This window comes from Lithobates pipiens, unplaced genomic scaffold (genome assembly GCF_037356315.1).
Source record: "Lithobates pipiens isolate NorthernLeopardFrog02 unplaced genomic scaffold, aLitPip1_a1.2 Scaffold_19, whole genome shotgun sequence".
NCBI lineage: Eukaryota > Metazoa > Chordata > Amphibia > Anura > Ranidae > Lithobates > Lithobates pipiens.
Window position 1 is genome coordinate 331,179,967 of NW_027507764.1, and position 16,531 is coordinate 331,196,497.

At 42.2% G+C, this 16,531-nt stretch overlaps 1 protein-coding gene across 2 annotated transcripts in view; it reads left to right on the forward strand.

Moving 5' to 3' along the window:
- CDH20 (cadherin 20) overlaps nt 1-16,531 on the forward strand; it is a 545,380-nt gene that overhangs the window by 503,685 nt on the left and 25,164 nt on the right. For both annotated transcript variants that reach the window (XM_077492049.1, XM_077492048.1), the window contains one exon: nt 13,159-13,412. In XM_077492049.1, coding sequence (XP_077348175.1) covers nt 13,159-13,412 — 254 coding nt within the window. The remainder of the gene's footprint in view (nt 1-13,158; nt 13,413-16,531) is intronic.

A 16,531-nucleotide genomic window follows, 5' to 3' on the forward strand; every position in this document is an offset into this window, starting at 1 on the left:
GTTGCTGCCATGTGATTGGCTGATTAGCAATTTGTGTTACCAAGCAATTGAACAGGTGAACCTAAAAATGAGTGTACATTACACAGCAGAACCTCTTCAGCCCTATTACAACTGTATGGAGAAACGTCTTTCTCCCACCCCTACCTCTGTTGCATTAACTATTCATTATATTAAAGGCATTATATGAAAAAGGGGCTTCTTATTTGTCCCAGCTTTCTCTCCAATAGACCTGCCAAACGTATGGTTGGATTCCAAAGCTTGTCTAATGGTACTGGTCTAATGGTGTACAAATGCTAACTGTGTGGGGGCATCTCTGACTGGGTGAAGACAGAGATCTGTGTTTCTACTTAGCAGGAACACAAGATCTACATATTCTCCCCTGTCAGAATGGCGATCTGCCTTGTTTACATAGGCAGATTGCAGTTCTGCCTCTCCCAGGAATGATCGCAGATGGCCGGCGGACCTGCTGATTTGCATCCCCTGTGTCTAATAAGTGTGTGGTCGCGCTTCTGCCAGTGTGTATGCGCCCCCCCCCCCCCCCCCAGTTTCCATTACACGAATTGATGTGCAGGTACGTGATTTTGCGCAATAGAGGCAACTTGCTACTGTAAATATGTGGTAGGTGGTGGTCAGCAAGTGGTTAAAGTATAACTGAATTTATTTTATTTTGCATGGGGAATGGTTAAAACCCATGTATGTGACATTTGAGAGACAACATAAAGCAACATAAAGCAAATTCTCTCTCACAGTTACTACCAAAAAAGTTGGAAGGTTTGGAAGATTGGAAGATTTTTACAATAGTCCCGTTCTTATAATAACTCAAAACTTTGAATTTTCTCTCACTATTGGTCTCACTGACATTGGTCACCAGAACAGAGTGAAACTCTGTGAGAGGACATAGATAGTGATAAAAAACACTCTATTCAAAACTAACTAAGAAAAAGTTTGGCTTTAGATATACTTTAATACAAAATAAAGGCAGATATGTGAGCACAGTGTTACATTTTTGCTTTTTTAGTTAAGAATATACTGTATATTATATTTAAAAAAAACAGGTCCCCAGTAGAACTGGGCAATTTGAATTTCATCTTAGTTAACAGTTAAGACTTAAAACATATTCATTTCACAAATAATATTGTTTAACCACTTGCCGACCGCCGCACGACGATGTACGTCGACAGAATGGCACGGGCAGGCATATGGGCGTACCTGTACGTCCCTGCCTTCCCGCGGGTGGGGGGCCCGATCGGGCGGTCGGTATCCGTGCAGGAGCGATCCGGGATGAGGGGGCGGCCATTCATTCATGGCCACCCCCTCGCGATCGCTCCTGACGAATGGGAGTGAAGCATCGCATCACTTCCTCTCCTGTAATGTAAACACAGGAGAGGAAGTGATGTAATCTCTCCTCCGTGTCGGTATTTTTCGTTCCGGCACCGAGGAGAGAGGATCGGTGAGTTGCACCAACACGACACTTCACAGTAGAACATGCCAGGCACACTCACACCCCCCTTTACCCCCCGATCACCCCCCAATTACCCCTGCCCCCCCAGTCACAGTGACACCAATTGCATTTTTTTTTTTGCATTGGTGTCATTTGTGACTGTAATAACTGTTAGGGCAGTTAGGGTTAGCCCCCTTTAGTTCTAATATACCCCCCTAACCCCCCAATAAAGGTTTAACCCCGTGATCACCCCCCGTCGCCAGTGTCACTAAGGCTGGGTTCACATTGCAGCGGTTTATGAGAACGGATGTGATTCGCACCGCACTGCAGTGCAAATCACATCCGATCTCTGTGCCATTCGAGTTCAGCCATTCGCCGCACCCGCCGCACCCGCCGCAAATTTGCACGGGACCCTTTTTTTGGTCCGCAGCAGAATCGGATCGCATGGGTGTTCACACCATGCGATCCGAGTTTGCAGATCGCACTGCGATATGCGAACTGATCTGGGGGTGTCATTAACATTTCACTGACACTCCCAGCAGTTCGCATAGGGCAGTGTGAACTGCCGCCGGGAGGCATGCGATGCGGGAACCCGCCGTGGATTCGTGGCATTCCTGCATCGCTCCAGTGTGAACCCAGCCTAATAAGCGATCATTTTTCTGATCGCTGTATTAGTGTCACAGGTGACGCTAGTTAGGCAGGTAGGTATTTAGTTTCGCCGCAGCTTTTTATAGCGCCCGGGACCCCCATATACTACCGCATAAAGCCCCCTGATTGCCCCCTAGTTAACCCTTTCACCAGTGATCACCATATAACTGTTACAGGTGACGCTGGTTGGTTAGTTATTTTTTTATAGTTTCAGGGCACCCGCCATTTATTACCTAATAAAGGTTTAACCCCCTGATCACCCGGCGGGTGTCATTTGTGACTGTAATAACTGTTAGGGCAGTTAGGGTTAGCCCCCTTTAGTTCTAAGGTACCCCCCTAACCCCCCCAATAAAGGTTTAACCCCGTGATCACCCCCCGTCGCCAGTGTCACTAAGGCTGGGTTCACATTGCAGCAGTTTATGAGAACGGATGTGATTCGCACCGCACTGCAGTGCAAATCACATCCGATCTCTGTGCGATTCGAGTTCAGCCATACAGATAGTATGGCTGAATTTGGGTCGCACCCGCCGCACCCGCCGCAAATTCGCACGGGACCCTTTTTTTGGTCCGCAGCAGAATCGGATCGCATGGGTGTTCACACCATGCGATCTGAGTTTGCAGATCGCACTGCGATATGCGAACTGATCTGGGGGTGTCATTAACATTTCACTGACACTCCCAGCAGTTCGCATAGGGCAGTGTGAACTGCCGCCGGGAGGCATGCGATGCGGGAACCCGCCGCGGATTCGTGGCGTTCCCGCATCGCTCCAGTGTGAACCCAGCCTAATAAGCGATCGTTTTTCTGATCGCTGTATTAGTGTCACAGGTGACGCTAGTTAGGCAGGTAAGTATTTAGGTTCGCCGCAGCTTTTTATAGCGCCAGGGACCCCCATATACTACCGCATAAAGCCCCCTGATTGCCCCCTAGTTAACCCTTTCACCAGTGATCACCATATAACTGTTACAAGTGACGCTGGTTGGTTAGTTATTTTTTTATAGTTTCAGGGCACCCGCCATTTATTACCTAGTCTCACTAGTGTACCCCTAAATTTAGGGGTGTCTACTTTCCAAAATGGGGTCATTTGGGGGGGGGGTGTGTGCCATCTTGGCATTTTATGGCCTTCAAAACTGTAACGCCCTTAGAAAGCCTGAAGGCGGTGCTTGGTTTTCGGGGCCCCGTACGCGGCTAGGCTCCCAAAAGTCCCACATATGTGGTATCCCCGTACTCAGGAGAAGCAGCAGAATTTATTTTGGAGTGTCATTTCACATATGCCCATGGCATGCGTGAGCAATATATCATTTAGTGACGACTTTGTGAAAAAATAAAATAAAAATAAAAAGTTTGTAATTTTCCCGCAACTTGTGGCAAAATATAAAATATTCCATGGACTCAACATGCCTCTCAGCAAATAGCTTGGGGTGTCTACTTTCTAAAATGGGGTCATTTGTGGGGGTTTTGTGCCATCTTGGCATTTTATGGCCTTCAAAACTGTAATAGGTAGTGAGAAGTGAAATCAAAAATTTACACCCTTAGAAAGCCTGATGGCGGTGCTTGGATATCGGGGCCCTGTACGCGGCTAGGCTCCCAAAAAGTCCCACATATGTGGTATCCCCGTACTCAGGAGAAGCAGCAGAATTTATTTTGGGGTGTCATTTCACATATGCCCATAGCATGTGTGAGCAATATATCATTTAGTGACAACTTTGTGTAAAAAAAGTCATTATTCAATCGCTTGAGGCAAAAAAATAAAATATTGAATGGGCTCAACATGCCACTTATCAATTTCCTTAGGGGGTCTACTTTCCAAAATGGGGTCATTTGGGGGGGTTTTGTACTGCCCTGCCATTTTAGCACCTCAAGAAATGAGATAGGCAGTCGTAAACTAAAAGCTGCGTAAATTCCAGAAAATGTACCTTAGTTTGTAGATGTGACAACTTTTGCGCAAACCAATAAATATACAGTTATTGACTTTTTTTTTACCAAAGACATGTGGCTGAATACATTTTGGCCTAAATGTATGACTAAAATTGAGTTTATTGGATTTTTCTAATAACAAAAAGTAGAAAATATCATTTTTTTCAAAATTTGCGGTCTTTTTACGTTTATATCTCAAAAAATAAAAATCGCACAAGCAATCAAATACCATCAAAAGAAAGCTCTATTTGTGGGAAGAAAAGGACGCAAATTTTGTTTGGGTACAACATTGCATGACTGCGCAATTACCAGTTAAAGCAGCGCAGTGCCAAATTGTAAAAAGACCTCTGGTCATTGACCAGCAAAATGGTCCGGTCTGAAAGTGGTTAAAGAGAGTCCTGATTTACCCAATCATTTAAGGTTGCATAATGTATTTCCTCAATTTGATATATAATTCATATTTTATAATTTGTTGTATATTTGCCTAGGACATCAGAGCTAGTTTCTCTGTAATTGGAAATAGTGAGTCTGTAAACATGTTGTTTCCAGTAGGAAAGTAGGAGAGCTCTTTGATTGGTGTTTATATGTTTTAGAGATACAGGACGGATTAACTGTCTACTGTTAGACTGATTTTATCAATACTTGCCTTTGCTTAACACACAGTTTTTACTCTAGTCTTCTATAAACAGTAATAAAAAAAAGAGCATGGATTATTTATAAACCAGTAAAACCCATGCTTTTTTAATTGGAGCTCTGAATGCTAATTATGGTAAGAAGAAACTTGCTTCGATAAGGCAGATGGAGAATTGCTTCTGCACAGAGTGTGAATGTAACTAAAGTATTATATGAGATAATATTATCACTCTAGTGTCAAATATAAATTGTGCTTATTTAGCCAGCAGTAAAACCAAAGACATGTACATTACAATTCTTGATCAAACAGTAAAATCTTGAAGTGGTATATTACAGATGTCAAGCCACTGAATAATTATTTAAAAGTAAAATGTAGTTCAAATGTTTGAGGTGTTAAGGTCAAGCTGGCCCAAACAAACTAATTTTATTACATAACTATGAAGCAGCTGTATTATATCATAGTAGCATTCAGGACCATCTTTAATATTGATTGGACCCTAGGCAAACATATTATTGGCCCCCCATGCAATTTCGCTCTCCACCTTCTCTGAGACTAAACTGTATGCGGCTAGACTCAAAATCAGTTTACTGATTTAGATCAGGCAGCAATTGTGATTGGCTGCCAGGGGTCAAAGTATATCATTACCGTTCACTGAATGCCTGCTAGAGGTTACAGCACACATTATGCCTCATTGATTATTTGGGAGAGGTTACAGCAAATGACTTCTGCTTGTTGATTGGTTGCTAGAGATTACTGTACATCAATACTGCTCACTGATTGGTTGCTTGGTTGCTAGAGGTTACTGGACATCCTTATCACTCACTAATTGGTTGCTAGATGTTATTGCACATCATTACTTCTCACTGATTGGTTGCTAGAGGTTACTGCATACCCTTACTGCTCAATTATTGGTGGCAAGAGGTTAATACACATCATTACTGCTCACTGATTGATTGCTAAAGGTTATAGCACATCATCACCTCATTGCCTGCACATGATGGACAGGGAGGTGAGAGGACCCATCGATAGACAGAAAACTCCTAGGGATCCTAGGACTCCTGGGATCAGTGGCAATGCTAGGGGAGGGGGGTGTGATCAGTGGCAATGCTGGGGGGTTGATGGGATCAGTGGCAGTGGTGGGGGGATGGGATTAGTTAGGAGGCAGTACACCGTGACAAATTTTGAATCATGTAGAGCAAAGCTGGGAATCTTTGGCAAGTATATAATGGGGGATTCTACACTGACCACCAATGTAATAGGGAATTTACAATGACCACCAATGTGATTTACAGGAGGATTCAACCACAAATCCAAGTTTGAATTTTTTTTTTACCAATTACCATTATAAAGAGGACTTTCTACACTGACCACCAATGTAATGGAATTTATACTGACCACTAGTGTGATAGGAGCATTCACAGTAACCACCAATGAAGGAGGGATTTACACTGACAACAATGTAAAGGGGATCTTCACACTGTCCACTAGTGTACATTAAAGGATTTTACACCAAGCCCCAATGTAATGAGAAGATTTACATTGATAACCAATGTAACTGAGACATTTATCCTGCGTTCACATTTGTGTCAGGAACGCATGCAAAATCGCTTTCCTGACACCACGTAAACATGCTGCCCTTTCACAGATACACAGAAGTGCCATTCATAGTCAAAGTGATTGTAAAGCTACGTTTTTTTTTCTTTAAATAACAAACATGTCCTACTTACCTCCACTGTGCAGATTGTTTTGCACAGTGTGGCCCCAATTATCGACTTCTGGGGTCCCCTGGTGGAGCTGGGAGCTGGTAGCTCCTCCCTGCATCGTATAACCCCCATAGGAGAAGCGCTCTCCTGGGGGGTTACCTTGCGGGCGTACTTCTGAGTCCAGCACTTGCATCCATAGATGCAGAATGCCGGACTCGGCCCCGCCCCTGGCACATGCATCGTTGGATGTGATTGACAGCAGCGGGAGCTAATGGCTGCACTGCTATCAATCTATCCAATCAAGAGCTGAGATAATGAGCAGAGGGGAAGAGCTCATCTCCAGAGAGGGAAATACAGGACTCAGCTGAGTAAAATGGGGGGGAACTGGGGGGCCGGTCAGTAACAGAAGTTTTTTCAACTTAATGCATAGGATGCATTAAGGTGAAAAAACATGAGGGTTTACAACCCCTTTAATGACACCTTCAAGCATCTGTTGAGATGTACATGCACCAAAATTCAGGGTGCTGTGGTACCATGTAATTTTGAAAAATGGTTCCACCTCCAATCTGCTTATCTTTGCAGAAAACTTCTGCTGCCTCTATTTACATATCAATGCAGCTACTCCACAGCTATTTACATATTAATGCTGCTGCTGCTGCTATTTACATATCAATGCTGGTTAATTACATATTACACAGGGTCTGCAGCTGAGTCATCTGTACACCACAATAGGGCAGAGCTGGACAGCATTAGTAACATAACTTCACACTGAGATATCAGGACACAGCACTGGACTAAAACTTCAAGGCACAAGGAAATTTAAACTGGGATAGTTGGCAAGTATGAGGCAGCTCATTTGGGACCTACAACAATTATGGGGCCCAGGGCAGCTTCCCTTTTTGCCCTGCCTAAAAGACAGCCCTGGTAGCATTAGCTACATACTGTACAGTAGGCAGAGCTGTGTTTCGGCAGCAGTACAAGTGGCTTCTCATCTGCTGCTGTACTGCTATGGAACACAGTTAATGATACTACAGAATAATATAGCACACACAGTGACCACATATTTATGTTATAGAAAAAATTAATTTGGGCCAACTTGGCTGAAACAAACTATTTAAAAGCAAATTAAACATGGATTTCTACTTTAAAAAAAAAAAGTATGGCTTGTGATGCAGCATGGTTTGGCTCTAAGACTGCAAACTAAGCGATCAAAAAAAAAGGAGGTCACACGGTTCTCAGCCTTCAGTTAGCACTGCCTTGCCCCTCCTCACTAGAGCGCTGGGCTGTGGAGGAGGCGGGTGCAGCTGACTCAGGCTCTTTGCTGCTCGCTGAGAGGCTGAGCCAGCTACCCATCCAGGTATGTGGGTGGATCCCGACTGTAAAAAGCCTGGCCCGGCTAAGTGACATCCGCCAACAGCGGACTTTAGCCCGCTGTCAGCTATAAACGGGTCATAGAAGTGCAGAACCAACTGCACGCCTGTGATCCCCAGGAGAAGTATAGCCAAAATAGCTATATACCTCTAATATACTAATATACTTCTCCTTTAAACTCAGGGGAAATTTGATGATGGCCTGGATGAAGCCAAGTTTAGTCCCTTTTTTTGTTTTGTTATTGTGTTGTATAATTTTGAGACCAAGTTATGTAATTTGGACATCTAACCATTTAGGTTTCCAGTACCACCAAAGAAGAAATAAAGCATATCTAAACACTAGAACAAATAATATATTGTAGCTTAGCAATCATTACCAGTTTTTTTTTTCCATTATTTTTCCCTTATAAATCCTGCCAGTCATTGACTAACTTTCTGGGGGTAACAACCATTACTTACCATACTGACCTATGGAGAAACAGCATTCTTATTATAGAACAGTACTACAGGACACTGCTTGTGGTCTCACTGCAGCTGACTTGTGTCTATTACTGGTCTACCATGCCTTGTTCTGCATTGTATTTCTGTGATAAAGTGACCATCTTCATAGAGGCAGGGTTATGCTTCATCATGTCAGAGCCTCCAGTAAGGAGAACAGTGAGCAGTCCTGGGATCAGTGGCAATGCTAGGGGAGGGGGGTGTGATCAGTGGCAATGCTGGGGGGTTGATGGGATCAGTGGCAGTGGTGGGGGGATGGGATTAGTTAGGAGGCAGTACACCGTGACAAATTTTGAATCATGTAGAGCAAAGCTGGGAATCTTTGGCAAGTATATAATGGGGGATTCTACACTGACCACCAATGTAATAGGGAATTTACAATGACCACCAATGTGATTTACAGGAGGATTCAACCACAAATCCAAGTTTGAATTTTTTTTTTACCAATTACCATTATAAAGAGGACTTTCTACACTGACCACCAATGTAATGGAATTTATACTGACCACTAGTGTGATAGGAGCATTCACAGTAACCACCAATGAAGGAGGGATTTACACTGACAACAATGTAAAGGGGATCTTCACACTGTCCACTAGTGTACATTAAAGGATTTTACACCAAGCCCCAATGTAATGAGAAGATTTACACTGATAACCAATGTAACTGAGACATTTATCAATATATAAGATACATATCAATGCTGGTTAATTACATATTACACAGGGTCTGCAGCTGAGTCATCTGTACACCACAATAGGGCAGAGCTGGACAGCATTAGTAACATAACTTCACACTGAGATATCAGGACACAGCACTGGACTAAAACTTCAAGGCACAAGGAAATTTAAACTGGGATAGTTGGCAAGTATGAGGCAGCTCATTTGGGACCTACAACAATTATGGGGCCCAGGGCAGCTTCCCTTTTTGCCCTGCCTAAAAGACAGCCCTGGTAGCATTAGCTACATACTGTACAGTAGGCAGAGCTGTGTTTCGGCAGCAGTACAAGTGGCTTCTCATCTGCTGCTGTACTGCTATGGAACACAGTTAATGATACTACAGAATAATATAGCACACACAGTGACCACATATTTATGTTATAGAAAAAATTAATTTGGGCCAACTTGGCTGAAACAAACTATTTAAAAGCAAATTAAACATGGATTTCTACTTTAAAAAAAAAAAAGTATGGCTTGTGATGCAGCATGGTTTGGCTCTAAGACTGCAAACTAAGCGATCAAAAAAAAAGGAGGTCACACGGTTCTCAGCCTTCAGTTAGCACTGCCTTGCCCCTCCTCACTAGAGCGCTGGGCTGTGGAGGAGGCGGGTGCAGCTGACTCAGGCTCTTTGCTGCTCGCTGAGAGGCTGAGCCAGCTACCCATCCAGGTATGTGGGTGGATCCCGACTGTAAAAAGCCTGGCCCGGCTAAGTGACATCCGCCAACAGCGGACTTTAGCCCGCTGTCAGCTATAAACGGGTCATAGAAGTGCAGAACCAACTGCACGCCTGTGATCCCCAGGAGAAGTATAGCCAAAATAGCTATATACCTCTAATATACTAATATACTTCTCCTTTAAACTCAGGGGAAATTTGATGATGGCCTGGATGAAGCCAAGTTTAGTCCCTTTTTTTGTTTTGTTATTGTGTTGTATAATTTTGAGACCAAGTTATGTAATTTGGACATCTAACCATTTAGGTTTCCAGTACCACCAAAGAAGAAATAAAGCATATCTAAACACTAGAACAAATAATATATTGTAGCTTAGCAATCATTACCAGTTTTTTTTTCCATTATTTTTCCCTTATAAATCCTGCCAGTCATTGACTAACTTTCTGGGGGTAACAACCATTACTTACCATACTGACCTATGGAGAAACAGCATTCTTATTATAGAACAGTACTACAGGACACTGCTTGTGGTCTCACTGCAGCTGACTTGTGTCTATTACTGGTCTACCATGCCTTGTTCTGCATTGTATTTCTGTGATAAAGTGACCATCTTCATAGAGGCAGGGTTATGCTTCATCATGTCAGAGCCTCCAGTAAGGAGAACAGTGAGCAGTCCTGGGATCAGTGGCAATGCTAGGGGAGGGGGGTGTGATCAGTGGCAATGCTGGGGGGTTGATGGGATCAGTGGCAGTGGTGGGGGGATGGGATTAGTTAGGAGGCAGTACACCGTGACAAATTTTGAATCATGTAGAGCAAAGCTGGGAATCTTTGGCAAGTATATAATGGGGGATTCTACACTGACCACCAATGTAATAGGGAATTTACAATGACCACCAATGTGATTTACAGGAGGATTCAACCACAAATCCAAGTTTGAATTTTTTTTTTACCAATTACCATTATAAAGAGGACTTTCTACACTGACCACCAATGTAATGGAATTTATACTGACCACTAGTGTGATAGGAGCATTCACAGTAACCACCAATGAAGGAGGGATTTACACTGACAACAATGTAAAGGGGATCTTCACACTGTCCACTAGTGTACATTAAAGGATTTTACACCAAGCCCCAATGTAATGAGAAGATTTACACTGATAACCAATGTAACTGAGACATTTATCAATATATAAGATACATATCAATGCTGGTTAATTACATATTACACAGGGTCTGCAGCTGAGTCATCTGTACACCACAATAGGGCAGAGCTGGACAGCATTAGTAACATAACTTCACACTGAGATATCAGGACACAGCACTGGACTAAAACTTCAAGGCACAAGGAAATTTAAACTGGGATAGTTGGCAAGTATGAGGCAGCTCATTTGGGACCTACAACAATTATGGGGCCCAGGGCAGCTTCCCTTTTTGCCCTGCCTAAAAGACAGCCCTGGTAGCATTAGCTACATACTGTACAGTAGGCAGAGCTGTGTTTCGGCAGCAGTACAAGTGGCTTCTCATCTGCTGCTGTACTGCTATGGAACACAGTTAATGATACTACAGAATAATATAGCACACACAGTGACCACATATTTATGTTATAGAAAAAATTAATTTGGGCCAACTTGGCTGAAACAAACTATTTAAAAGCAAATTAAACATGGATTTCTACTTTAAAAAAAAAAGTATGGCTTGTGATGCAGCATGGTTTGGCTCTAAGACTGCAAACTAAGCGATCAAAAAAAAAGGAGGTCACACGGTTCTCAGCCTTCAGTTAGCACTGCCTTGCCCCTCCTCACTAGAGCGCTGGGCTGTGGAGGAGGCGGGTGCAGCTGACTCAGGCTCTTTGCTGCTCGCTGAGAGGCTGAGCCAGCTACCCATCCAGGTATGTGGGTGGATCCCGACTGTAAAAAGCCTGGCCCGGCTAAGTGACATCCGCCAACAGCGGACTTTAGCCCGCTGTCAGCTATAAACGGGTCATAGAAGTGCAGAACCAACTGCACGCCTGTGATCCCCAGGAGAAGTATAGCCAAAATAGCTATATACCTCTAATATACTAATATACTTCTCCTTTAAACTCAGGGGAAATTTGATGATGGCCTGGATGAAGCCAAGTTTAGTCCCTTTTTTTGTTTTGTTATTGTGTTGTATAATTTTGAGACCAAGTTATGTAATTTGGACATCTAACCATTTAGGTTTCCAGTACCACCAAAGAAGAAATAAAGCATATCTAAACACTAGAACAAATAATATATTGTAGCTTAGCAATCATTACCAGTTTTTTTTTTCCATTATTTTTCCCTTATAAATCCTGCCAGTCATTGACTAACTTTCTGGGGGTAACAACCATTACTTACCATACTGACCTATGGAGAAACAGCATTCTTATTATAGAACAGTACTACAGGACACTGCTTGTGGTCTCACTGCAGCTGACTTGTGTCTATTACTGGTCTACCATGCCTTGTTCTGCATTGTATTTCTGTGATAAAGTGACCATCTTCATAGAGGCAGGGTTATGCTTCATCATGTCAGAGCCTCCAGTAAGGAGAACAGTGAGCAGTACAGTGGTGTTCTTGCCAAATCTCATTCCAAGTTTCTTACAACTAGCATTCATGTCTAATGCAGTGTACACACAATCGGAATTCTCATCAGAAAAAGCTCTGATGGTTTTCCCGTCGGAATTCCAATGGAATTCCGCTCAAATTGTCTTGCATACGCACAGTCACACCAAATTCCGAACGCCAAGAACACGGTGGCGTACAACAGGTACGACGGAACTAGAAAAAGGAAGTTCAATACCTAGTAGCCAATAGCTTCCATCTCATAGTTGAATCTGAGCATGCGTGAGTTTTCGCGCGTCAGAATTGTACAAACACGATCGGGATTTCCGATAGAAAGTTTTTCCATCGGAAAATTGAGAACATGCTATCAATTTTTTGCTGGCCGGAATTCAGCCAGCTAAATTCTGATTTAGCATACAAACAGTTGCATTTTCCAATGAAAAGCTCTCATCGGTCTTTTGCTGGCCGAAATTCCGATCGTATGTACACGGCATTAGATCTCACACTGCAGGTAAACACCTATGAGGCTGTAGGCTGGGCCTAGGCACCCTCACATACCAGGAAGTGTACTGCTATTTTTAAGGAGAAATTCCAGACAAAAGCTAAATTTTTCAGAGTACTTCTTAGGTGCAACATTTTCAGATGTTCCTTATAACATACCAAATCTTTACTTTATCAGTTCAGTTCCACTTCAAATAACAATAAACCACATAGATCTGAATGTGTACAGCATTTTATAATGAAACCTATGCACTGAAACATATTTACACCTAAACTTGCATGCGACTGGATGATTAAAACGTAGGCACTGGGGAATATTTACACCTAAAATGCATGGCACTCAATGATTGGTTACCTAGAGACTTATTTAGGCTTGATGTGTGTTGAGTGTAGCACCCAATTATTTGAATGAACAAATGTTTTTCAAGAGCACCTTTTAATTCACTTTCTAAAAAACTATAATATTTACAATGTAACTTTTCTTTTCAGCCGCTAGATTTTGAAAGCAAGAAAAGCTACACACTAAAGATTGAAGGTTCCAACCCACACATCGAAGTGCGCTTTTTTAACTTAGGACCATTTCGTGATACCACTACTGTACACATTACTATAGAAGATGTCGATGAACCACCAGTGTTTGAGTCACGTCATTATTTCGTAGAAGTCTCAGAAAATGTTGATATCGGGACAACAATACAAATTGTTGCTGCAAAGGACCCAGATGCAACAAACAACTCAGTCAGGTTGGTAACTAAGTGCACTTTTGATTTATTGCATTCTTATGGGATCGTGCATTGTATGTATTAATAGAAAAGTATTGATTGGCTTGGAACATTGATTATTTTTACACACTGGTATGATATCACTGTGTACACCTAATAGCATATTGACTACATAGAATAATAGGCTCCTACGTGCATTATTATTTCTGTTCCCTTTGTAAAATGTATAATTAGTTGTGTGGGGAGTGTGCATTATTTTGTAGGTTTCATGCCATAAAGAAACAGGTAATATTAAAGAGGAACTGGATTCTGCTCACATAATGTGTGATAAAAACATCTTTGCCATTCTGAAGCTTCCCTCCAATCACTTTGCATATTATTTTATGTATACTGTCATTCTGTACTTGCCAAATATGCTGCAGAAATCTCTTTCCACTGAGTCTGGCTGCAACCATTTTAACTGTGGGCAGCTAAAGCTACTGCCTGTTCACTTCCTGGATTTACAGACACACAGAAGCACACCTCCAGCTATGCAGGTCTCGTTGGCCCTCTTATGACTCACCCCCCTCCTGGAAAACTCTCACTAGAATGAGAGAGAAAGAGTTGTGCATGCAAGCCTCGGGTAATGAGCAGACAAGAAACAGGAAGTGGACTGTGTAAGGTATTTACTGGCAGACAAAAAAAAATGTTTTACTATCCAAAGTTAAAACAACAAGGGCAGAGGATTTAATAGATGGAAATATGAAAAAATGACTGAAGTTCCATTGTAACTAACTATAGAATGTTAGAATAATAATTTATTATAACAGGTTATTTAATAGTGTTGTATGCAGGTATATATTTTCCTGATGTAGTCAGGACTAAAATTGAAAGCCCCTCCTTTCTGTCCTAGTGACTGGTGAAATTTAGGCAGCAAAGTTAGAGGAAAGCTCCCCAAAGGACAAACAGAAAACAAAACATCTAACCACAGTTTTTAGCCCTCCTTACAAATGAATTCAACCTGGGATAAGAAGTGAGAGGAAATTTCACCCACAGACATACAGACAGCAATAAAATACAACTGGAGTTCTTATTCTGTCAAAATTAAAGAAAATGCTTTGGCCATGCATCATCTTGGAGTGTGTACATTTGGGTTTTCCTGGGTGGAGGCTGGATGGCTATACCCCATAACATCAGATCCGGGATGGACTGCTGCTGAAAATGAATGTGTTATCTGAAGGGAGCCCTATGTGTTCTACGCTTTTTATGACCTCTCATAATTTGGAGATCATGAGTTTCTGGTATGAGGCTATTTAAATTTTTCTTGCTCGTGGGAATGTTGCAACACTTTAGTGATACCAATCCATCATTTCCAATACTGCACCATAGTTTGGAACTTTATTTGGACATTAAAACACTTGAGTTTGTCAATATCACCATTTATTAGGGTGCACCATACATTTTGGACTTTTGTTTAGTATTATTTTCCTTTGTTGGTTTTTTCATGTATCGATTTATTGTCATAGGTGGCCTATGTAACATTGATACTATTGTAGCAACATTGTTTCACTATATCACCTTCACTTTAATGTTGTGGTTGAACAGCAGGCAGTGCAGTATTTTATATCTTTTTAGATTATAAAGTATTAGCTAGCATTTGTTAGCGTATTTAAATATGCTAGTACATCGAACACTCCCCTCCCCTGAGACTGACAATGTTGCTGTCCAAGGCTGCCCGCTGTGCTGCTTCATTTAGAGTGGGGGCACTTTAATACAGGAGTGTTTTACTGGATAGATCTTCAAGTGAAAACAGAGGGAAAAAAGCTTTAAAAAAAAGAAAACAAATACAGTCACCACATCTAATGATTGGTAAGCTACATCTAATTATTATTATTATTATAATTCATGATTTATATTGTGGCAGTTTACGCATCGCTTTACAATGTAGAGGGGATGGCAGCACAATTATAGTACAATACAGAAGGGGCAGGAGGGCTGCTGGTAGAGCTTACATTATAAAGGGAGTGGTTGGGGGTACAAAAGGTAATAGATGCGGGAGATGATTTGATGGGGTTGTTAGTTGGGTGTGGGATAGGCTTCCCTGAATAAGTGAGTTTTCAGGGATCTCCTAAAGGAGGACAGGTTAGGGGCTGATCTGATATACTGGGGCAGGGAATTCCAGAGGATGGGAGAGGCTCTGGAGAAGTCCTGAAGTCGAGCATGAGAGGAGGTTACAAGGGAGCTATAGAGCAGGAGGTCCTGGGAGGAGCGGAGAGGACAATTTGGGCGATATCTGCAGATGAGGTTGGTGATGTAGCTGGTGCGATGTTGTGGATGGCCTTGTATGTTGTGGTTAGCATTTTGAATTTTATACAGTGGGGTAGGGGAAGCCAGTGAAGGGATTGGCAGAGAGAGGCAGCAGTCATGGATCGGTTAGTGTATTAGTCTAGTAGCAGCATTATTAATAGACTGAAGGGGGGATAGTCTACATAAAGGGTAGGCCATTAAGGAGAGAGTTGCAGTAGTCAATGCGGGAAATAATCAAGGATTGAATAAGTTGCCTTGTGGTGTCATTAGTCAGGAAGGGTTGAATTCTGGAGTTGTTGCGGAGGTGAAGGTGGCAGGATTTAGACAGTGATTGGATGTGGGTGCTGAAGAAGACGTCAGGGTCAAGGATGACACCCAGCACTAAGCTACAGCTAATGATTGGTAAGCTGCAATACAGTATTTGAAATTTTGGGTTTAATACGATGGAAAGGGCAAATTGTAAGTTACATTTACCCGCCAATATATAAACTGTTCTAAAAGCTATAGTAGTATAGTAATAGTGGACTCCTGCTGCCTTTACAGTTCCTGTATTCTGCAATTCATCATGCTTAGGAAAAAAAGTATATCTCCATTGATTTCTATATATGCAACAGTAAAAACAATGCAAAGCAGAGAACAGCGATCAAAAGTGTGCTAGGCAGTCAGAGAGTGTGATTTGACTTTTTAATGGATACGTTCACCTTCGGATGATGTTACATGTTGCACCTGTATTTAGGGTAGAACATGTAACATGTTCAAGCTCCTGCCTGCTCTCCCCCCCCCCTCTGATCCCCACTGTCACTGTCACTTTTCAAATACAGCATCAAATACATCAATTATTCACAGATTCCTGT